The sequence below is a fragment of the Zalophus californianus genome, chromosome 3, assembly GCF_009762305.2.
Source record: "Zalophus californianus isolate mZalCal1 chromosome 3, mZalCal1.pri.v2, whole genome shotgun sequence".
In the NCBI taxonomy this organism is placed as follows: domain Eukaryota; kingdom Metazoa; phylum Chordata; class Mammalia; order Carnivora; family Otariidae; genus Zalophus; species Zalophus californianus.
Window position 1 is genome coordinate 192,825,569 of NC_045597.1, and position 23,616 is coordinate 192,849,184.

General features: G+C 50.7%; 1 protein-coding gene across 3 annotated transcripts in view; it reads left to right on the plus strand.

Annotated features, from left to right (window-relative positions):
* The first annotated feature begins 226 nt into the window (after positions 1-226).
* The window catches only part of TWIST2 (twist family bHLH transcription factor 2), a 50,610-nt gene continuing 27,220 nt past the window's right edge, over positions 227-23,616 (plus strand). For 2 of the 3 annotated variants that reach the window (XR_004819978.1, XM_027590718.2), the window contains exon 1: positions 227-894. Coding sequence is in view for 2 of the 3 variants with exons in the window: in XM_027590718.2 (XP_027446519.1) it covers positions 377-859 (483 nt within the window). In the remaining variant the exon portion in view is untranslated. The remainder of the gene's footprint in view (positions 895-23,616) is intronic. The other variant, XM_035726757.1, reaches the window with a different exon arrangement.

The window sequence follows — 23,616 nt, forward strand, 5'->3', positions numbered from 1 at the left end:
CGGGCGGCGCGGAAGGGCTCGGCCTCCGGGGTGCCCGCCGCGGCCGGGGCCGAAGGGGGAGGCAAAACTGAAAGTGCCGCGCCGGGGGGCGGGGGCGGCCGGCGAAGGCCCCAGAACTCGTCCTGCCCCCGGACGCCGCGGCCAATCAGCGCGCCGCCCTCGCTCCTGACAACTATTTAGCAACCCAGCCCGGCTAGAGTTTCCAAAAAAGTTAGAATAACTTCCTCTCCCGGAGACCTCGGTTTTGCACAAGCCGGCCTTGAAATCAGAGCCTTTCGAGCAACTCGGAGAGCGTGTGCTCTGCGACCGCGGGCTTGGCCAGCAGCGCGCGCTCGGCGCCCGGCGCCCCCAGCCCCAAGCGCGCCGGGCGGGCGCCATGGAGGAGGGCTCCAGCTCGCCCGTGTCCCCTGTGGACAGCCTGGGCACCAGCGAGGAGGAGCTCGAGAGGCAGCCCAAGCGTTTTGGCCGGAAGCGGCGCTACAGCAAGAAGTCGAGCGAAGATGGCAGCCCGACCCCAAGCAAGCGCGGCAAGAAGGGCAGCCCGAGCGCGCAGTCCTTCGAGGAGCTGCAGAGCCAGCGCATCCTGGCCAACGTGCGCGAGCGCCAGCGCACCCAGTCGCTCAACGAGGCCTTCGCGGCGCTGCGCAAAATCATCCCCACGCTGCCTTCGGACAAGCTCAGCAAGATCCAGACGCTCAAGCTGGCCGCCAGGTACATAGACTTCCTCTACCAGGTCCTGCAGAGCGACGAGATGGACAATAAGATGACCAGCTGCAGCTACGTGGCCCACGAGCGCCTCAGCTACGCCTTCTCCGTGTGGCGCATGGAGGGCGCGTGGTCCATGTCTGCCTCCCACTAGCGCCGCGCCACCCACGTCCGGACCCGCGCGCCAGGGTAGGTGCAGTGCGCTCGACCCGCGCCCTCCGCAGCGGGGGGCGGGCGGCCCGGCCCGCGCGTCCCTCCTGGTGGAGGCCCTGCGGGCCGCGGCGGCGTGGTGGGGGTGCTTTTTTCCTCGCAGCAACAGAAGGGGGTCGGTTGGGAAACTCCCATGTCCCAGGGGCACCCTTGGGTACTTTTGCAAGTTTCCCTGCTGGGTGTCAGTCGGGAGCGGAGGGGTGGGGGGCGGTGACAGCCGTACTTTCCATCGTTGCTGCTGCTGTGGGCGCCTGTGTGTGACCGTCGGGAGAGTGGGCATCGGAAGAACGGCCGGCAGCCTGCAGGGGCAGAGAGATGGAAAGCCACTGCCCTTTGCATCGTCCGGAGCCAAGGCCGCCGGGGAGGCTGCCCGAGCCGGGTTGCGCCTGGCTGCGGCTTTGCCCTCTTCCCGGGAAGCCGCAGAACGCGTTCGTGGTGCGGACACTGAGTTTTCGCCGACGGCTCGAGCAGGGCCTCCAGGCCCGCGCTTCGGGAGCCCAGCCGTCGGCGCCTTGGTCGGCCCGGTGGGCGCAGAGGAGCCGGCCGGCGGCCAGGTTTGCGGTGGGGAGGGCGGGAGGACACTGCCCTGCGCTGGTGGCTCCGGGGCCACTGCAGCGGGAGAGCCTGGGTCGGCCCTGCGCCGGGGAGCACGGGAGACCGGGCCGGGGCTGAGGTGCGGAGACCAGAGCGCCTAGGCCGGGAGCACACCCAGCGGTTCGGAAACCCGCTGCCCGCAGGCAGGTGGACGGATCTCAGAGCTGGGAGCCTCTGGTTCCAGCCTTGAACCTGGAGAGTCTGGGAGGGGGCTCTGCCGGCGCTGCCTCCCAGCGCCCGGCCCCTCAGGAGAGCACAAGGGGTCCAGGCTGGGAAACAGGTTTGCGGGCGAAGGGGACACAGCTGCTGAGAGCATTTGGAAACTCTGGTGTGCTCTGGAAGAGCGCTCAGGGAGCCCTGCACCAGCTCACTCTCACCAGACACCTTGGAAGTCCCTTTAGACAAGCTCTAACTCCCGAGGCGCCTTCTATTCCAGAAGGCTTTGTGAGGCTAGTGGGCATCTCCCTTCCAAGGGTTCTCCAGGTCAATGGGAAGGTGCAAGATATGTGCGGGGGGGGGGGTTGGTAAAGATGCTTACTACTTAGTATGCTTTAGTTTCCTGCTCATCTTGCAATGTTTTTAAAGTCTCTACTTCACACAGAAGGAATTTAGATTAATCCAGAGCATGCCCCCGCCTGTTCTCCCAAACTTATCTATTTCTTTTTTTATGTGGTTCTATAATATCTTCAAATGTTTTTGCTGTGGTCACAAAAGACTGATCTAGCACAGGTGAATTTTTTAATTCAAGTTTTTATTTCTGTGCCACTGAAAATTCTTTTGATGAAATTGCCGCCCTTAAGATAATGATCGTTTTATAGGTTTTTAAAAGAAAGAATTTTTAGCAGAGAATAACTTTTGGGAATCTTCTATCTTTGTCAAAAACAGATGGAAAGTATCCCAATCACATATTTCTCTAGGAAAGAAAGTTTGGATTGGCTGAGTAGTAAAATGCTACAGGGGGATAATACATTAATTCTGGGTTTTGCTGCCTAAATTATGAGCTTCCATTAGTTAATTCCATTTACCCTTTATACCATCCATAGTTTACAGCACATCTGAAGTAAGGACAAAACAGATGAGGAATGTCATCTTTATAAAACATACATGTATAGCTTTGTTTAAGGAAAATGTCAACAGAATTATCATTAAGACTTCCCTCCAGACAATTATTGAAAACAAATACCAGGAGGTATTACCTTAATGCAAAATTTAGTGGGATCATTTAAAATTCATTTTAAAATAATTGCATTCCTCAAACTTAGAGAATCAGACATAGATCACAAGTAAATTCATATGAAAATAAAATATTTTTTATTTATTATAAGTGTTGAGAGTTTTTTGGGAAAAATCCTTAAAATATAACAGATAACACATTCAGCTGGAGAACAAATGATCTATATGGCGGCCTATTTATTTTTATATACTTGAATATAACTAATTCCAGTAAGCCAGTTTCTTTAGATAGATAGATAAGCACTCTCTACAAGAAGAGAAGGGAAATGTGGACATTTCTGATACACCAATAATTCTGGACACACCTTGTTGTTACTTATCAGGCACGTTGGGCAAACATTTTTTTTTTTTTTTGCTTGTTTGTTTTTATCACATTACTCTCTGTGAGTATAAATACAATCATGATTGGTTTGATTTCCTGAAAATGTTGCTAAATGACATTTATTATTTGTAATATTTTTAAGAAGTGTTAGTTACATGTATCAGCAAAGAACTTCTAGAACTTTCAGTAAATTGTGTGTGATTTTAATGTCTCAATATGAGATGTTTTCACATATATGAAAAAAGCTGTGTCCAGATGAACAGCAACAACCACAAAAAGCCTAAGTTGTCCCTTGATATAAAGAGGAGCATAGGAAATGGTGTTAGACTGGTGCTAATATTTATCCTGACTTTCTTCTTTGGTCTGGTATTTAAACATACAAATATACTATAAATCAGGCATCTTTGGACAGTCAGCTGGGTTCATCTAATTGGAAAAATCTCAAAGGGCGCTTTTAGTCTTCTCATTAAATAAATGCTGAAGCTTTAGGAACAGAGTCAGGGGCACCTGGCTTGGAGGAAGGTGACGATTATCAGACATTTTTCCTCTTCTCCGCTTTGTCATTAAAGAAAACATCTTCCCCGACTCCTGCAATATGTATAGATTTTCAGTAGGTTACCGTACCCAACAAACTACTTTTTTTTTTTCCTGAGAATTTTTAGTTTGGAACTTTGGAGAACAGAGTATGACCCTCTCACCTTCTAAAAAGTGTGTAAGCCTGTTCCTCCCTCCTGAACATTTACTTCCTGGAGGTGTTTGTTAACTGCTGTATTTGGAATGCTAGCTGGTCTCCAAAGCAAATGAATTCCCCATGGGGAAGGTACATGCAGGAGAGATTTTGATTGATCAGAAGAAGTGGAATGAAAGACTGAGCTATCTGAAATACAAGTATTGTTTTGTTATAACATCTCCGTCAATAAGATCCAATGGAGGGAGCTGACCTCTGTGATGTGGGTGTATTGTTCTTTAAGGGTCTGTGGTTATTCTTTCAACCTTGCATGAAGAAGTCTTGCTGTGTATCTGGCCAGTGCGGGCGGGGGCTGGAGGGATGGGTCTTTGAGAGTGGCTGTTTGAGGTCATTTGAAATATAGTACTTTATTGAGGTTTTCTGAAAACTGTACTATTTTCAGACAGGTCTTGAGCCTGAAAGAATTGAGTTTCCATCATCCTTGCTTCACTATATTCTGGGATGGACGGCACAGATGCCAGATTCCTCTTGCCTGGCAAAAAAGACCATAAAGTAAACTCTTTCTGAGCAGAGCACTATAACTCATAACTTTAGTTTAAATCTGGGCTTTAAAAAAAACAAATATTTTAATAAGCCAATTTTAAAGGCTGAGCTTCTATGACAGTTTTTAAGCTTAGTATTTATATTAATCTATTCTCACTGGTGTCTTTAAAAACTCTGTGAATGCGTGCTGGAATGTCTGTTTATGTTTGTGTCTTTTCCTGGGAAAGGATAAATGTACTGCAAAAAGCAAACCAAATACAAAGTTCTCCACCAGCAAAGGGTTCACGAATGAGGCCATAAAACTCAGAGAAGAGGTGAGTAAGTTACTGTAGCCAAGAGGCAGCCGTAAAGGAGAAGGAGAATCTAAGAGATATGGACAAGATAGAACACCAACATCAGAAACTGTTTAAAAAGATAACTCTGCGTGGTTCCCGGAGTCTACACGTGATAAAGTTATATCGAATGAAACACACACACGACCCTTAAAACTGGTGAAATCTGAATAAGTTCTGGAGATTTTGTCAGTGTTAATTTCCCAGTTGTGACATTGCATTATAGTTTTGCAAGATGTTACCATTGGGGGAAGCTGAGTAAAGAGAATAAGAGACTCTCTGTGCATTATTTCTTACAACTTCATGTGAATCTACAGTTATCTCAAAATAAAAAGGAAAGATATCCCACAAGAACTTAAAAATTTTTCTATATTCAAACAAGCAAATTATGTAAGGAATTATTATGCCTCATCTCGGAGTAATAAGCTAAAAATGTGGTTTGAGCCCAAATCCACTTTTTTCCTGATGTCATTTGCATTTTGTGCTTCTTTTCAAAATATGAGGAATTACAAAACATTTCTACTATGTAATGAGTGGTGGTTCCTTCTTATCCTTGAATAGAGTAGAATCCCAGAATTCTGAGAGGAGAAATACCAATTAATACATTTTTTCCTATACTAAGAAACAAAATATTTTTCAAAGGAATTTTAGGAAATATTTACCTGAAACTGACCCAACATTTGCTTTTAAGATACTAAGCCTACACTGACATGCATGAAACACACACACAATTTTAAAACCCACGGTTTGTAAAAATTATTCACCAAGAGGTTTAGAGATTAAAGTTTTAGGACTTAGAGCCATACACGCAGGGAGAGGAGAGAGAGAGAGAGAGAGAGAGAGGGAGGGAGAGATCAAACCCTAAACTCAGTCACGGTTATTTGAAAGTAATCTTTGTGCTAGGAACATATTTTGTGTTTGGTTCAGTAGTAAAACTTTGAATGCAATTTAGTTATATTAAATGTGCCTTAATTTAATGTTTGTTTTGGAATGGGATACAGTGACATTAACGATGTGATTTTCCTGCTGATGTCAACTAGGTCACAGTGGGGTTTGTCTTCAGTGATTACTAATGGTGGTCGTGCTCAAGGAGACTTGAGTCAGGAACTGGAAAAGCCAGCATGTAACCTCATTCCAACATAAGAGAAATTTTTGGTGGTTAATTGAAAATAGAGTTATTTTGAACCAAAACAGTGTTTTATGTGCTTCAAATGTCTGTATTGTTTTTCCTACAGCTCGCTTGTTCAGAATAACGTGAGCCTGTGATTATGTGTAAGAAATCGGTGGTTGAGAGTGCTTCGTGCATGGGGTCTATGGAGACTGTTATTTTGCTTAGCACCCATTTCCCATCCCCATATGCTTTCCTCCATTACTTGACCAGGGGAAAATTTAGATGACCCAGCTTCTTGTGACACCTTCCGTAGGACTGTAACTTTACTTCTCAAATTCTAAAATCCATACACCCCCTTTTCTGTAGATCAGAATTTCCCCATCAGTTAAATGAAAGGGATAATCCAGAGAGCTTTCAGTTATCAAAGTCAGCTCTTCTGGAAAATACTTTTTCTTTTTAGCTCACATCCAGCCTTTGTCATCTGCATCTTTTGGGGGGGAATTGCAAACTTAGTTATGTTGTCTGGCATTAGATTCATATTTCCCACTGTTTAATTTTGACAGAGAGAGTTCACATTTGTTTTTCTGAACATGCAGATCTGGTGCGTGACTGACAGGAAAGATTTGGGCAGAAACCTTGATTTTAATTAACCCTTTGATGGTGATCAAACATCCAATTCCAACCCCATAGCTGAGGTTTGTGGTGTGGTCACAGCCAGAGCCTTTCCTGAGCATCAGCTAGCGCCGCTCAGCACAGGACGATGGAGGGCAGGTTTTTAGCTTTTTGCTTCAAGAGGGGAGAAATAGGGATCCTTTCTCTGACTTCCCCTTGGAGAAAAAAAAATGTCCATACTTTTGCTGTTGATGCTGCCCTTCTACCACTATACAAATAAAATGCCACACGGACTTTTCTGTTAAATTCTCTGAGTGTGTCCCTCCTCTTAAGAGATTCAAGGGATTTTTTTTTTTTTTTGCCTGCTTCAGCGGCAAGTGGGGCTCCAGAAGGGACAGCTTGTAAAATAAACAAACTCCCTAGAAGAAAACACAGGCCAGTGGTTTATAGTCTCTGACTCTATCTACTGCCACGGTGGATTTCTCTGTGTTCTACTTTGATTTAACATTCTGGAAGTCAAAATGCAAGCAGGCAGCGTCTTCCTTCAATCAAGAACTCTAGAAATAAAGATTGAGTTGCTGTTTCCTTTCCTTAATCTCAGTTCTTAAAGTGGATTTGGCTTGTGGGGAGTGCAGAGGAATCAGAAGTCAAAAGCCGTTTGCCTTGTTTGACTCTTTGGTCCTGGCGGTGCAAAGTGCCTGTTAGCCAGAGAGGTCTGGCTCAGTGGAGGGTTAGAAGGCAAGCTAGCCTTCGGGGTTAGCAAGATCTCTACTGACTTCCAGAAAGCTGTGTGAACTTAAAGTCCCGCTCTTCATGAGACTGCCTTGATAAATACATAGTGAGGTGTTTTTCGTTTCTTTGGGAAATGCCTGGATTATTGTAAATTGGAAAGGAAAGGAGGGAGAGAGAGGCATGATTTTCTTTCTCCAATTGAGACCTGCCTCTTTCATGGGATTGAGTTGTACAGATGAACAGCATATTCACTGAAGATTGATTTTCCCAAATTTAAACCATTCCAAATTGCGTACTACGTATATATTGGTTCCTAACTAATCAAAACTGATTTTCCTCTCTTTTGTGATGTCTGTGTGCATGGATGGGGCCTGAGAAAGAAAGATTTGATCCTTTGCACTTTTTTTTTTTTTTTTGCTACCTGGTGAGCATTTTGTCTGTAGCCATGCCCTCTGCCACCCACCCCTACAGCCAGCATTCCCTCTTGTATTCTTTAGCGGAGAAAGAATCTGTATTAATCTGTTCACTATTAGCTGAGGCCCGTGTAGGTTTTCATATTATAATCAGCAATAAAGGATGAACAAAAAGCCTATCATCGGGTTCTGGCAATAGCACAATCACACCCAGGGAATAAACACACTGTCTCAGGGTTCTCTGAGTTGAGGGGTTCTGGGTGTTTGGGAAGCACCCAGACTCACCACCCCCCACCTATGCGCTGGGTGACTCCTCTCCTTAGCTGCCCATCATTACTACTTTCCAAGAAAGTCTTTGCACTGATACTAGAACAAAAGTGTCCCAAACAGATATCTGTACCCCAGGAAATTTGGTGTACCCTGTTTTTGTTGATGTCTCTTGGGCGACATGAGTGACTCCAGCCACCCAAAACCGCATGGGTGGGGACCGTGTGGTGACCCCCTGGGCAGGCGCTGGTGTTCTGTGGCATCTTTGCAGGCCGAGGCAGGTCTCGTGGAGTTGCTGAGGTGTGATGAGAAGCCCATACAGTGAAGCATTTTAAGGGCAGGATGAACTTGAGGCGATTTTGTTGGATGTTAAAGTGTGGCCAATTCCCAAACTCTCATTTAGACTGCCTTTTGAGCCTAGGGATTGTCTTTTAATTAAACAACATGCATCAAGTGAGGACTATGATCTATTTATTGGCTCATCTCAAATATTGTTATTATGCTCTATTCGTTTTTGTTTTATGACATTTCAAAAACAAACCATTTCCTATCATTTCATTGTTGAGCAGTTTAATCTCCTCGTGTGTCTCCAGAGACTCCATAAACATTAATCTAGCAGCTTACAATTTATAATGTGGACGAGGTAACTTTTTCAGGAGTGACAAAGTTAGAGAAAATGAGGATGTGAGCAGGAAGCGTGCTGTGTGGAGACTCTCGCAAGGAACGGGGCAAGCAAGGGGATTGGGGCCCCTTAAGAAGAAGACAGAAGGATCCAGGCTTGTGTGCCAGCATGCCTCTCCCTCTGTGGCCTGCTGCACATGGATCCCTTCTTCGCTCAGTTTCCCTCAGAAATGGAGAAGAAAATGCTTTATCAGAATAAGCACTCTGCCTGCCTTCCCAGAGAAATGACCCTTCATAAAAACCCAGCAAGGCCGCCACCTCAATTCTTCTGCCTTAACGCCCCAGGCAGGAGGCCACTGGGAGCCAAAGCAGGGTCCCTGAGAGGCGGTCAGGGGTGGACACCTGCTCCACAGCAGGGTGGGGACCCTAGGATCAGCCTGGGTTGGCTCTGCTGTCCTGGGCTGCTCGGTGCTTCTGCGTGACTTGGAGGGACAGAGGGGGGCAGCAAGAGGAGAGACCGTGCAGACCTTTCGCAAGGAGCTGTGCATTGCCCTCCGGCTTCCTGGGCATCCGGGCTGGGCGGCCGGGACCTGCTGGCGGGCCCAGCCTGCAGGTCGTGCTGATGAACGTCCCAGCGTGAGCCCAGCGGGGCTCAGCCTTGGCCGGGGCTAACGCAAGCACGTGGTAACTCAGTATTTATTTCTCCTCCTGGATTTCATGCTGTAGCTGTTTCCCTACAGCCAAATTCTATGTGAAAAGCCTCTGCTCATCTAAAGACAGCCTCCGGAAGACAATCTCAACCTCCCAGCTCCGAGGTTGGCAAGGCACACAGGACCAGCCTGGCTTTGCCGAGAGAAGCCAAGGGACCACACTGTCCCTCTCACAGAGCGTCGTTCTGCTGGAGGCGCAGAGCTCGGGAACCATGATAACACGTCACTTTCCCGGATGACAAACTTCATCCTCCTGGCGCCTTCCGAAGACCTGTGTCCGAACCAGTGTCTTGGGCCGCCAGCTCGTAGTGAACAGTTTTGGAGAGATACAGCAAGTATCATTTTGTATTAATTACATAATTTCACATTTTCCCAGCAGTAGGAGGAGAAAGGGAGGGTGCTCAGAGCTTGCATTTCCGGCTCCCTGTGCACACCCGTGCTTTCTCCTGCATGATTCCGCATGTGGGTGGGGGGGCGGGGGCATGATCCCTTGCATTCTGAGGGCTTTTCGATGCCCAGGACGACTTGTAACCAATGTGACTCTGCACAGTGGATTTTGCAATTTATTGAAGTCACTGTTTCCAGAATAAATCGTATGGAGTTCTTTCCCTTAGTGGACTTCTCCTACATGGTATTTTTCTATTTCGGGGAATTTTAATTAGACGGAAACCAAAGGCTGTCGCCTTTGTAGGAACAGCTTAGGCTGCCAAGTTGATCTGTGGGGCAAACCCGTTATCTCATGTCCAGGAGGTCAACAGGACTCCCCTGAGGTTGAACTTGGGGTGGGGAGCACTCCCGCTCTCAGCCCATGGTCGTGTGCGGCTTAGGCCAGTTATAGGCTCTCTGGGACTCAGTTTCCCTCTATCTAAAGCCATGGAGGGGGTTTCTGATACCCTGCAGCTGTCCGTATTCTAGGAGTCGGTGTGACCCGGCCCCTCCCCACTGGCTGTAGGCCCTAAAAGAATTAAAAGCAGGGTCTCCCCAGAAAATGCGTGCACGTGTGCTTAGGGCAGCACTCTCCACAACATCTCACAAGGTGGAAACGATCCGAATGTGCGCCCGCTGAGGGATTGCGGAAGATGTGTGTTAGCCCTGCAGGGGGATTGCTGTTCAGCCGGAAGAAGGAGCGAAGGACGGACTCCTTCCACAACAGGGAGGCACCTTGAAAACATGATGCTAAGTCAAAGGAGTCAGACACGAGAGACCAAATATTGTGTGAGTCCATCTGCATGAAAAATCCAGAATAGGCAAAAGTGGATTCATGGCCGCCAGGGCCTGGAGGAGGGGGATTGGGACATGATTGCTTAATGGTTGTGGGATTTCTGTTTGGGGTGATGAAAAAGGTCTTGAAATAGATAGTGATGATGTTTGCACAACAGTGTGAGCGCTGTGCACTTAATCCACTGCATTTTATACTTTAAAATGGTTGGAATGATACATTTCGTAGGACGTGTATTTTACAACCCCAGAACGATCCTGTGACTCAGGCCGTAACCAGCAGGACGTGGGGGCGAGGGGGTGCCACACCTTCAGTTTCCCCCCACTTTCCCGAGGTGCTGTCCCATTTCCCCGCATGACTCTGTGTTTGTCAGATGATTGTCCACCTCAAGTTGTCCCTGCCTGAGAACGTTTCTTCTCTTTCTCTTTCGAAATCTATTTCCTAATTCGGTCCCCCCACCCCCAAGAACCTCAGATAGCTCTGATAACACACTGCCTTTCTCCCCCCACCCTCTGACTTTAGCGGCAGGTCGATTATCCCTCTGGAAGCCCCTCCGCATGGACCGTGTTCTCCCGTTCTTGGGGGTGGCAGGTGGGGAGGGGGTGGCCCCACGTTCTGCGTGGTTTGCAGTCGACCCAGCAGACAAGAGCAGGGGGCATTCTCCCCATCTGTCGTGAGGGTGGCCCACAGCATTTTAACCCACCCAGCCGTGGGCTCCCCCAAACCCAGGGCCTGTCAGCGGGCCGGACCATTTCAGGCAGAGAGACCCTCAAGATGGTGATGCTGCTGCCACGGGGGACATGATGATTCCTGAAAAGTGGGGCCTCTGGCTTGGGGCTGCTCTTCCAAGCAAATCCTTCTTTTTCTGTAAATACCACTCTCCCCAGGGCTGGGAATGGAGCAAAGTGCACTGTGAGAGAGGTCCCCAGAGACAGGGCGCAGGCAGGACCGTGGCACGAACTCATTCAGGGCCAGTTGGGTGGGTTTTCTCTCCTTTATACTTTTTTTCTCTCCTTCCTCCCGTGATCTGTTAACCCTTGGCGTGCCTCCTGAGCCACCTGTGCCCTAGGGACCCAGCAGGAGGGAGGGGCAGCAGAGAGGCTCTCCCAGGGCTTCCTCAGCCAGGATCCCCTTCTGTTTCATGTTTAAACACTATCACCTTCATGGCGTTATGCAATCACCATTTTAAGACGCTCACAGAAACCCCAGAGATCGTGCTGGGCTCACAGATTGTTTGTGTCTTGAGAATCCAGGCAGAAGAGCTCAGAACTGGGAGCAGATCCCAAAGAATCTTAGCCAGGAGCGTCAGGTTGCCCAAAGCCAGGGATGCTACTGTCCCTCCATTCCTGGTCCTTTGCCCCGCCAAAGGGAAAACCAGCAGGGAGGAAGACCGCAATTCCCCAAATGCTGAGAAAGAGGACTCCAGAGAGAGAGAGAGAGCAGGATGGGGTCTGGGTGTCCACACCCCTAGCTGTGCACCCGGCCTGACAGGAGCCTGGGTCACCTCCTCAAACCAGGCACATCTTGTCTCGGGGACCCCATCTGTCAACACCACGTGGGTTCTCGGCGGCACAGTGGACATGCTTTGATCTCTCAGTGTGGTACTCACATTTACAGCATGGCACACTCGCGGTGCGGGGACACTCTGCTCCTCTCTCTCTCTCTTTCTGCTTCTTCTAACTGAAGGGGAGACACGGGCATGCCCACGCATGCTCTGTAAGCCATGGGGCCCTGGAGCCAGCATGCCGGTCAAGATAGGGCATAAAGAGGGGCTCTTTGTCCCTTGATTGTGCAGGCGGTTTTCAGAAATAAATACCATCTGGGTGACATGAACGAAGTTTGGCACCCTGGGTGCACAATACACAAGGTGCCCCTCCCACCCACTCCCCTGTCCTTCTTACTGTCCCCGGAGCAGGCCAGGTGGGTATCACAATGTCTGCCCACTCAGCTTCTCCCTTAGCACATCTGTTGACGACACTAATAGAAAAGCAGGCTTCCTGATGAATCCAAGGGGATGCATTTATATTGCCCCATCAACGCCCCATAGTTCTGTGCGGCATCAGTCACCTATGATGTGTGGCCCGGCCATAGATGGAGTACAGCAGGGACACTCAGGTCACTGTCCCACAGAACCCATCAGTGAGCATGCAGGGAACTTAAGTGACATTTACTCATGGGGACCCTTCACAGCCTCTGCTTCCTAAAGCTGATCTTCCAAAGTAGAGCAAGAACAAGTTATGAAGGAAAAAAAAATAACTGATTAAATTAAAATTTGAAACTCATATATACAAAAAAAATCTATGCTAACCAAAATCTTTAAATGAGCCAGGAAGGAAGTATTTACAGTGTATTGTACAGTGAGTCAATATTCCTACTAGACAAAAAGCCCTTAAAAATCCAAAGGAAAACAAATAATCACCCAGCAGAATGTAAGGGTGAAAATATGAATTTACAGATGAAATTCAGTTGTTCGATAAACATAGGAAGTGTTCAACTTCCACAATAACCCAAGAAATTAAGAATACACAGGAGGATGCTATTTTTTTTTATTAATTTGGAAAAAAGATAATGATAATCCTCAGCATTGAGGAAAATGTGGGGGAACCAGGCCACCTTGTCTCTGGCATGAGAAGATAAATTGTAAAACTTTTGTGAAGAGACTTTGGCAATAGATAAGGAAAGATTTAAAAATAGGAAGCCCCATTTGAGCAAACAACTGCACTTTTAGTCACTGTCCTGAGTGAAGAATGGTGAGTCTGCCTAGCAACAAAGAGATTCCTATCAGCTTTGCTAATATTAGTGAAATGCTTCAAATGTCCTGGGAGGTTGGTTGAGAATAAACTGTGGTTTGTCCATATACTGGAACACTATACAGTCAGCAAATTTTGTGTTGAAAACACATATCTGATAACTGAAGGAAATGGCCCCACAACGGAACAGATCATAAGACCCCGGGTTGAAAATTCCAAGTGTGTATGCCGGCATGGGTGTGTCTGTCCCAAGAGCGAACACCCCTAGACCGAAATGTGAGTCAAAAATCTTCCTTTCCTTTTTCATGTTCGTATCGCTTTCCTTTAGTTTCCAAATGTTCTGCAAACGCCATGTCTTACTTTGGCAGTTTGAGAAAACAGGGCTTTGTAAAGATAGAGGAGAGGGTGCACACCAATCAGTCTTTGGTCGGGACCCCGTCTGGCCCTCCCCACGCCCCCTGCGTGAAGCTCTGCCCCTGCACCACAGCCTTCCTTCTCCCCTAGCCGCACCCTCCTCTTAATACGACAGCTTTGGTTCTGCCCGAAGTCATATAATAAAGGAGACTGGGTGGCTCAGTCGTTAAGCGTCTGCCTTCGGCTCAGGTCATGATCCCGGGGTCCTGGGATCGAGCCCCTCATCGGGCTCCCTGCTCGGCGGGAAGCCTGCTTCTCCCTCTCCCACTCCCCCTGCTTGTGTTCCCTCTCTCGCTGTCTCTCTCTGTCAAATAAATAAATAAAACCTTTAAAAAAAAAAAAAAGGAGCCTAAAAAAAATACCTGTGTTTGTTATCTTCTGCAGTTCGTGGCTCAACACCCTGACCATTATTTTTATGCAGTGCCTTAGTTTCATTCGATACAATTTTCCAGAATGTATCAACATGGCAGATCGCAGCTTGGGGCAGCCGGGCTGTGCACAGCCTTCCTGCAGTTCCAGCAATTAGCTTGTCCTGGCCCTTGTCCCTGAGTGGGCCCCCACCCTCTGTGTGCTTTCTGCATCCTCGCTTGACTTTGGTTTGTGAACTCTTCTCTGTGCATATGGGTTTAAATGTTCTTAATCAGAAGGCAGTCCAGATTTGTGGAAGTAAGTGGAGAAAATACAAGGAACTCAGTAACTATGCTCCTAACCCAACCCGGGAGGAGGAGGAGGAGGGGGAAGGAACCCCTCCTCACCTTCTGGAGGCGTTGGAATTCACTGATGATTAGAATGAGAAATTAAAATCACTCATCCCTAGCTCCTGGCCTTGTGTGCTGACCAGCCCGTGAGTGCTCAGGCCTGGAGGGGGAAGATGGGCGTGCCAGGGGAGTCAGCCCCGTCCCTGCAGGCCAGCTCCTTCAGAGCCCCTCGCCCCAGTTCTTTCCAGCCTCCTCTGAAGCCTGCATCCCACCTGCACCTTCCGGGGGGGGGGCCCAGACCAGCCCCTGGCCCCGGGCAGAGCCCCAAGCAGAGCCCCAGGCTCCCAGTCTCACATTTCCTTTCAGATTCTCAGCCTTAATCTAATTTGCACTAGGCCTGTCTTCTTTCACCCCTGGGCTGCATTTGATGCATACTTCTGGCAAATTCTGGGACCACACTTGCCAGATGACCAAATCCTTTTCAGAAAGATGACTGGGATATTTGTAAGTTTCCACCGCGGCCGCGCAGAGCGGCCCGGGCTTTGGGGGGTGGCGGGGAGAGCCCCGGGCACGCACGCTCCAGGCCGTCTCCGGTCTGTATTGCGGCTATCCACACACTGCGCAGCTAGCTGGGCCTTAATCCTCAATCTGAAACCACAGATAACTTTTGCTGTCAAGACATAAAGAAACCAAGAGGTTAACGGCCGGCTGAGTCCCTGCCATGGGCCTCCTGCATGAATCAGAGCCGACTGCGGAGCAGAGCGGGTGACTCACAGGGATGGCTTTTTGTCTTCTGGCTGTGCAAATAAACAGCAGGAAGGTTTGAATGGAAGACCAGGAGTGCAGGGCAGGAGGGGGCTCCCAGCTCCCGAGGGCGGGCCTGGGCAGAGGGGAGCGCAGGCACACCTGGGCAGAGGGGAGCGCGGGCACAGGCACTGGGGACCGAGACCGGGCAGAACCAAAGAACAGAGGCTGGTGCCCATGGGGCCCAGAGGGGCACAGAGGGGTCAGGGGGAGGTGAGTGCTGGCCTTGGATGCTCTGCAGAGATGCTGAGCCAGGATCCACCCTGCCCTGGGGTCCACATCACCTTCTACCGGCTCAGAAATGACTGTTGGGGACATGCCTGCAAGCGGTTGTCCTTCTCTGAGCTCATGTGCACCAAGGAAGACAGTCTTTGGGGTGTCCCCTCATTTGGGGCCCTCTGCAAGGTCCAGAGTGCGAGGCATATGCCGGGGCCTGGCCTCAGGATCCAAGGTTGGGGGCAGCTGGGGGCTCTGGAAGGCCCACAGGGTGCAGCTGAGGTGACACCAAGATTCAGCAGTGACTCGGTGGTCTTCCCCACCCAGACCTGGCTTCAGAGTGGTCTGAGGAGCCTCCTCTTCTCCGGCTCCAAACTGGTAGAGAGGGTGGAGAGACCTTGCCCATGGGCAAAGACCAGAGTGCTGATAGCCGAGGCTCTGGCCTTGTTCACGACGGACCACAGTACTTGGCTGGTACAGTCTTTTCAATCCTGAAAGCAGCCCAGTGAGGTTGGTGCTCTTACTCCCATTCCGCAGATGGGAAAACTGAGGGGCCTTAGTTGGCTCAGCCCAGGACATCCAGCTAGCAGTGGGCGGAGCCAGGAATTGAACCCAGGCAGTCTGCGCCTTCAGCCGATGGTCTAGAAAGTGAGCTTTCCCTTCCTTGTCAAATATGGCCCAGCTCCTGTCCCTGGAACGTGTTGTTCCACTGGACATCTCTGGTTCTGACAAGGTAGTGGCCTCAAATGCAGCAGGGCAGTTCTTGGAGAGAGAGGGAGAGGCCTGCGCCTGGATCCTGGCTGAGCCTATGTGGACCCCTGGGTTCAGAAATGGGCAGATTGCCCCTCTCCCCTCCCAGGCATCTCTTGGCCCTTAATGCCCACGGAGTAAGCCTTTGGATTTATAGGGCCCAGGGAACAAGGTGAACCTTGGGTTATGCAGCATTTAGAGTTTGCCGGTTTGGAGCTTGTTTTCCTACTATGATATTAGAAACACATTCCTTCTAACCCAGAGAAACCTCACTACTTTATAAATGTGTGGTGTAAATAAATAAGCAGGTTTAGTGCTCCTGGTCAGCTTGGAACAGTCTCCACTGTCTGTACAAGGCCGATGTGTGATCCTGTGATTCCCAATGACGGGACATTTCCCGTCCCTCCGTGCAGCATCTGGCAGGGGACAGGTGGGCCCTTCTCTCTGGGCCTCTGTGGTTTCTTCTCTCCGGTCATTCTTTAAAAAATTTTAAATGTATTTAATTTATTGTGTTTTTTTTTTAATTACTGTGACTTGATTTTTCAGAGCAGTATAGTCTTGGTCACAGCAAAATTGAGGGAAAGTAGAGAGATTTCCTGTGTCCCCCTCCCACCTCCACACATGCGTAGCCCCCCCCGTCATCAGCATCCCCACCAGATGGTACCCTTGTTACAGTCGAACCTACGTAGACACGGCATCATCACCCCAAATCCAGCGTGCATGCGAGGGCTCCCTCCCGCTGGTGCACACTCTGTGGGTCTGGACAGATGTATAGGGACGCGTACCCTTTACCGTGCTGCCAGAGAGAGGATGCTCACTGCCTCGAGAATCCTCGGGGCTTCACCTGTTCATCCCCTTCTCCTCCATCGCCCACCAACCCCTGGTGACCACTGATGTTTTTACTGTCTCTAGAATTTTGCCTTTTCCAGAAGGTCCTGGAATCATACAGTACGTAGGCTTCTTTCACTTAATAATATGCATTTAAGGTTCCTTCCGCTCTTTTCATGGCTCAGTAGCTCATTTCTTTCTAGCGCTGAGTGATGTGGCAACGTCTGGGCGGACCACAGTCTGTCCATCCACCTACTGGAGGACATCTTGGTTGCTTCCAAGTGTTGGCAATTATGAATAAAGCTGCTGTCAGCATCTGTGTGCAGGTTTTTGTGTGGATGTCAGGTTTCAGCTCCTTTGGGTAAATACCAAAGCGTGCAGTGCCGTGAAGAGTGTGCTTAGTTTTGTAAGAGACGTCCCGCTGACTTTCAGAGGGGCCGCCCCAGGTGCGTCTCCACCAGGTCCTGGGGTGTCACCCCCCCCCAGCGGTTGATGGAATCGTGTGCATCACGTGCCCCACCGTGGTGCTGCCCCAGGTCCCTGGGTGGCTGTGGGCCCTGCTGCTCTTCTGGCTGAGCTGCCCCTCTGAGCCCCTCCAGATGGGCTCCGTGGGGCCGGGAGTGGGTCTTTCCCTCTCACACCATGCACAGTGCTGCAGCCGGGGCGGGCAGGGGGCAGGGACTCCGTAAGAAGGAGCAGGGAGAATGAGCCATCCAAGTGCCTGCCTCCCTGAACATCACCTCCCGGCGCTCTGTGCGCCCCGCCCCCCCCGCGGGCCCCCATGTCCGCGCCTCCTGCCACGAGCCCAGCCCAGCAACCCCTCCTCTGGGGCCTGCGGTGTTTCACGTGACCTCCAAGCTCCCCTGGGCCTGGGACATCCTAGCGGTGGCAGCAGTGACCCTGTTGCGGGAACTGTCCCCAGGCCATCTGCCTGCCCGTTTCCCCGTGAGCGGCTGTGGGACCACATCTTGGTTGTGTGTATACCTCTGTGTGGTCCTGTCCATGGCCAGGCACCTGATCTGCACAGAGGATGTGTTTGCACGATGCAAAAATGCAAGAGTAGGGGGATTACACTGTGTCTGTGATATGAAACCACATTTTCCTCGTGACAGGAAAAATATTTGTGATTTTAATTCTGAGGAGAATACGCCTGGCAGCTTGGGGGTCTTGGGTTTGCAGCTGAGAGCAGAGTCAGCCTCGTCGAATAAGGGCCTTTTCCATTCTGTGAGCCAGGGGCCATTTGCCAGAAGGAGGCCCTGACAGTGGAGGGGCCACATCCCCTAAACTGCTGCTGCAAGGGGGTGGACAGAGAGAGAGAGAGAGAGAGAGAATGCACTGCCACAGCACATCCTATCAGGGGGCATATCGGGGGAAGGGGTGCATATGGAATATGGAGCTGGGGTGGGGCACTGTGATTTGGGGAGTGAAATACCATACTGATGTTATCCCCTCTGCCCTCATACACACACACACACACACACACACACACACACACTCCTCAGTGGAGTGCCCATTCTCACCAGGATTTATGCAGTGGCTTTAGGGCTGGGGGCATAGTAAGAACCCAGCCTGGCTCCTGGGGTGCGTCGGCCCTGGTGGGAGAGTCGTGGCCAGGTGCCTTTCAATACAACAGAAGAGCGACTGTGCCCTGGCCTGCCCACTGTGTGCCGGGTGCAGGGGGCTGGCACCGAGCAGGCTGCCAGCAAACACGGAGCGCGGCCTGGGCCAGCGGAGTCCCGTGCACAGGCTCGCCACCAGCTGTGGGTGCCAGGTAGTCCTGTGTCACAGATGAAGTGCCTGAAAACCAGACACGGAGATGAGATACCGTCCTCATCAGAATGAAGCTGACGGATGGGCTGGGAGGCCGGCGGGAGCGAGGTCTCTGGGGGCACCCCCAAGGGCTGGGTGACATAAGAAGGAGGACCAGTGGGGAAGCAGGAGGTGGGGGCATACACAGCTGGGCAGGGGGCGGGCCGCGGTGGGGGAGGGGTACCCGAGGGAGGCTGTCCCCTCAACACGGGCAGTGGACGGGGGGTCGATGGAGGATGAAGGAAGGGGAGCTCCAAGGAGGACTGCAGTCCGGGGAAGGTGGAGGCTGACCTGGGCTGAGTCCCTCTGACCAGAACCCTAACCGCTGGGGCTCCCCTGGGTGCAGCAGCCCGAGGCTCCCAGAGGACTGGGAGGCCCTCGGACATCTGCTGGGACAGCTGTTTCGGATGAAGCTCTGTGGGGCCCCGGGGCCTCCTCTGGGTTGGGGCTGGAGCTGGTGGGCCCTGAGCCTCAAACTTGCCACCTGCCCGGCTCTGCCCCCTCGCTCTGGTGCAGATTGAGCTTCCGGTGACTGCCGCTGAGCGAGACTTAAACAACCCCCGGCTGTGGGCTTTGGCTCAGAGGAGAGGTGAGGAGGCTGTCGAAGGTACATAGCACTGGGGGGGCATGGCCAGCCCAGCCCCCACCCCACTGGGTCCCTCGGTCACACTCTCACTCAGGTGGACTGCAGGTCCCCTCGTTGCCCCACGTGAGCTAAAATCTGTTATTTCAGGGGTGGGCAGCCCAGCAGCCCTGGCTGTGACCATCGGGATCACCAGTCAGAGTTGGTGATTCGCTGGTACCAGGACCCCCACACTGTCCAGTGTTGCCCACTCATGCAGACGCGGCTAGCTGGGCTCAGTGTGGGGATCAACACCGTGCGGATGGGGCATATCCTAAAGGCTCAGCGAGGACTGAGAAGGCCCTGCGGGCCAGGCCCAGTGCCTTGCATCCAGCAAATCCCCAGGACGATCCAGGGACTGGGGTGGGGGTTATTCATTGCATTTTCTAGCCCTGGGTGTGGGTCTCAGAGGGGTCATTACGCCTCAGTCCCTATTCCTGCGCTGGCTGGTGGCCGGGTTGGGATTGAATTTACGCCCTCTGACCCCGTGGTGGTGCCCTTAGCCCAGTCTTCAGGGCTCCGTGATCTTAAAGAGAGAATGGTTCCCTGTCCTGTGCTCTCAGGAGTGTCTGATATTTGCAAGGTTCTGGTTGGTTTGGAGACGTGGGGGGATAAGGAAGGAACAAACGTGAGGGCTCAGCATGACCACAGCTGGATGTTTGCACAGGGGTCCTGCTGCCCGGGAGCAGTGGCTGCAGGGACAGACATCAGTGGCCGAGGGAATGCCGAGTGACAAGGCAGTGATGCACTAGTGTCAGACCGTGTGAGAGGGGAGAGCGGGGTGCAAGTGTCTGACCGTTCAAGCTGTTTCCTGCAAAGGGCGTGGCCAGGGAGGACTCCACGGAAAGAGATCAACGCGCGTGCAAAACTCACTTGAAAAGCGAGTGATGCGGGTTTGTTTGCCGAGAGGGGTGGGCGGAGTCACGTCAGGAGCGGTGAGGAGCACTTTTTAAGAAGTGATTTCACAAGAAGGCCTGGCTCGGGCTACTGCTGCAGCTTGTTTACCACCACGGAGACGGAATTTCATACTTTCGGAAAGAACAATCTGGGCTCTCTCAGGAAGATCTTCAGAAGGCAGGCAGCAGAAGCAAAAGTAGGTAAATGGGACTCTATCAAACTTAATGAACAGGGCGAATAAGGCAGTCTACAGAATGGGAGAAAATACTTGCTCATCATGTATCTGAGAAGGAGTGAATATCCAGAACATGCGAAGGATGTCTGCAGCTTAACAACAACAAGAGCAAAATCCAGATGATCTGATTTTTAAAAAGGGCAAAGCATGGCATAGACATTTCTCCAAAGATGATGTGTGAATGCCAACAAGTACATGAAGAGAGCCTCCACATCACTCATCGTAAGAGAAATGCAAATAAAACCACAGGGAGCTCTCCCCTCACGCCCAACGGGACAGCTATCCTCGCGCCCTGTTGGTGGGGGTGTGAAATGGTAGAGCTGCCGCGGAAGCAGTCTCTGCAAAAAGTCAAAGATGGAATTACCCTAGGACCCAGCGATCCTCCTGAGTATGTCCCTAGGAGAACAGAAAGCAGGGTCCTTCCGGAAAGATCTGCACTCCTGTGTTCATAGCAGTATCATTTACATTTTTTTTTAAGGTAGGAAGATACATTTATTGTCAGTCCAGGTACCTTAAATACTTCATCTCCTTTGACTTCGACAACTTTCAGTTGTAAGTCTTCTTTCTTTTTTGTTGAGATATCATTGACATAGAACACTGTATCGGTTTTAGGTACACAACACAGTGATTTGATATTTGGGAATATTGTGAAATGGTTGCCACAGTGAATCTAGCTAAGGTCGGTCACTGTAATAGTTACAAAGCTTTTTCTTCTTGTGATGAAAATTTTTACAATCTTATCTCTTAGCAGCTGTCAAATATGCAAACAGTGTTATTAACTGTAGTCGCCATGCTGTGCGCTACCCCCCTAGGACTCGTGTGTCTTGTCATTGGAAGTTTGTGCCTTTGGACTGCCTTCACCCCATCCATGGCATCATTATAGCAGGATATCAGTCTTTTTATGTCCAACTAATATTCCCTTGTGTATACATACCGCATTCTTTCTTCATTTATTGTTGGGCATTTAGGTTGCTTCCGTGTCTTGGTGACTGCAAATAATGCACATGTGTTTTTTATTACAATTAAAACAGAACCTTGAGGAGGTGTTGCTACCATGGTAACTGCAAGAGGAGTAACTTGGGCAGGGCATTATCACCGCAGGTCCTCTCTGCCCCTACTCCCTGAACAAGCTGGCCAACTTGGGTGGGGGGGTGGTTAACAGGTCAGAGGAGTGGTCTCAGAGCTCAGCCCGGGGTACGTCAGGGCTTCCAGCATCTCCCAAGGGGAAGTGATAGTCACAGATTTCAAAAGGAAGGTTGAGTCCAAACCCTTACAGAAATCAGAGCCCCCATGTGCTTTTTTGTTTTGTCTGTATTTAGACTTAGTAACAGTTTGACCAGTCTGGGGAGAGAAGGGTGATGGTCTTTCTTTTCTAAGAGTTGCATTACATGTCTATTAATTTGATTAGATATGTGTCTTCAAGGTCATGCAAACAAAGCTTCCAGACGCTCCAGGAACTGTGAACTATGACATAGCACCTGCCTGGGGGAGAGGTGGGCCTCACTAGGGATGTGGGCACAGCAGACCCAGCAGATGCCTCTTGAGCCTTAGGCACCTGGGCTGCTCCGTGGACAGATGAACAGTGTTTCCCCCTTTTGCAGGTGGAAAATCCGAAGGTCATGGACCCACTGCCAGAAGCACATACTCAGTGAGGAGGTTAAAATAGCTGGTATGATAGCTGATAGGAACAGCTGGTATTTCTTCTGAGCGTTTCCTGTATGTAGTACACACATTTATTGAGCACTGACTGTTTGCCGTCCTCATGCTTGGTGCTAGAGACATAAAGGTGAGGTTGATTTGGTTTGTCCTCTGGAGGAATTGCCACGCAGCCAGGGAGACATGTAGGTAAGCAACCCGTTATGATTCCACATGTCAGTGTTGGGTAATGGCGGTTTACGAACAAGGAAGGTGTGTCTCCTGGACACCATGGCGCCTCTGCTGGGCTCCACATCAGAGGCTGGGACTGGGTGAGGGGAAGGACGGGCCCAGGGCCGCGGAGCTCGCCCTGGCTGGGTGCAGGTGGCAGACATAGGTGCTGCCAAGGAACATAAGGAGGGGAGCGGGGGTGGGAGTGGTGGGGGGCTGGGGCTGTGGCCGCCGCTTACGGCTTCTCTCGAGCAGAACCGAATGCAGTGAGGGTCCTGCCCTGCGAGGCTGTGCATGGGATCGGGGTGGGTGGGGCGGCCGGAGGGGCTGTGGGGGGGCAGGGGCTCTAAAGACAGCTTGACGTCCGTGCGTGCACATTGCTGGACACGGCTCAGGGTCCCGATAAACCACCCTGCCAGGGGAGGGCAGAAGCAAAACCTGACCAAAAGTCACATTGTCTGGAAAGGCTTGATAAGTGAGCCTGTAAGGAATGTTCTGGAACATCTCAGCTCCAAAAACAAAATAATAAAATGTGTTTGTTCAGGTCTTGCTCAAGAGAAGCTGGAAGCCTGTGATTCATCTCTCCGTCTACTGTCCCTGTCCTCCAACCCGTCCTCGGAACGGGACTCTGCTGTGCATTGGCTCAAAACCCTGTTGGTAACTTGCGCTAAGCTTACTGACCCATATTTCTCCAGGAAAAAAAAATAATTCACTTGCAGTTCTATACCTTGCTAAGACACGGTCTGTGTCTTGGAGGCGTTAGCAACCTCTCTGAAAGACATCGGGCACGAAACAGGCAGAGCCCGGGCTCAAGGACACTGATGGGCTGGGGTGGGGGGGACCATCTTTCCAAATGATTAGGTCCCCGGGAATCGCAGGCCAGGGTTGGCAACTCGGGGGGTTGGTGGCCATTGTCTGTCGACGGGAGCAACCACTTGGGGAACACAACTGCCCAGATGCTTAGTGTGTGACTCAGTCCAGAAAATGGAAACCAAATTTGCTTAAAAACCTCGACTTGCCTGTTGGGGTTATCTTAGTCACCCATGCAGGCTTAAAATGTCCAATGCCTTTCTTTTGCAAGAGAATGGGAAAGTGTAAGGATTCGGGGCAGAGGAGATGCTACATTGGCCCAGCCCTGCTATGACAAGTCGCTCAGGTTTGGGGATGATTTGTATCCTGGTTGGACCCCAGCCCCCTGACTGGCTCCCTGTTGGCCTCGCTCTGCACCCAGCCCAGCCCCGCCCACCTCCAGCTCCCGCCGCGATTTCTCTCCAGACATAAATCTTGGCCCTTTCCTCTTCTTCTGGAGCAGAGGCATCTCTCCCCAAGAGATGGAGGTGAGCATCCCATGGATACCAGCTGTGATTCAGGAAGGAGAGAGGTCCTTCCCGGGGCTCCCCCTGGCTCCTGAGCTC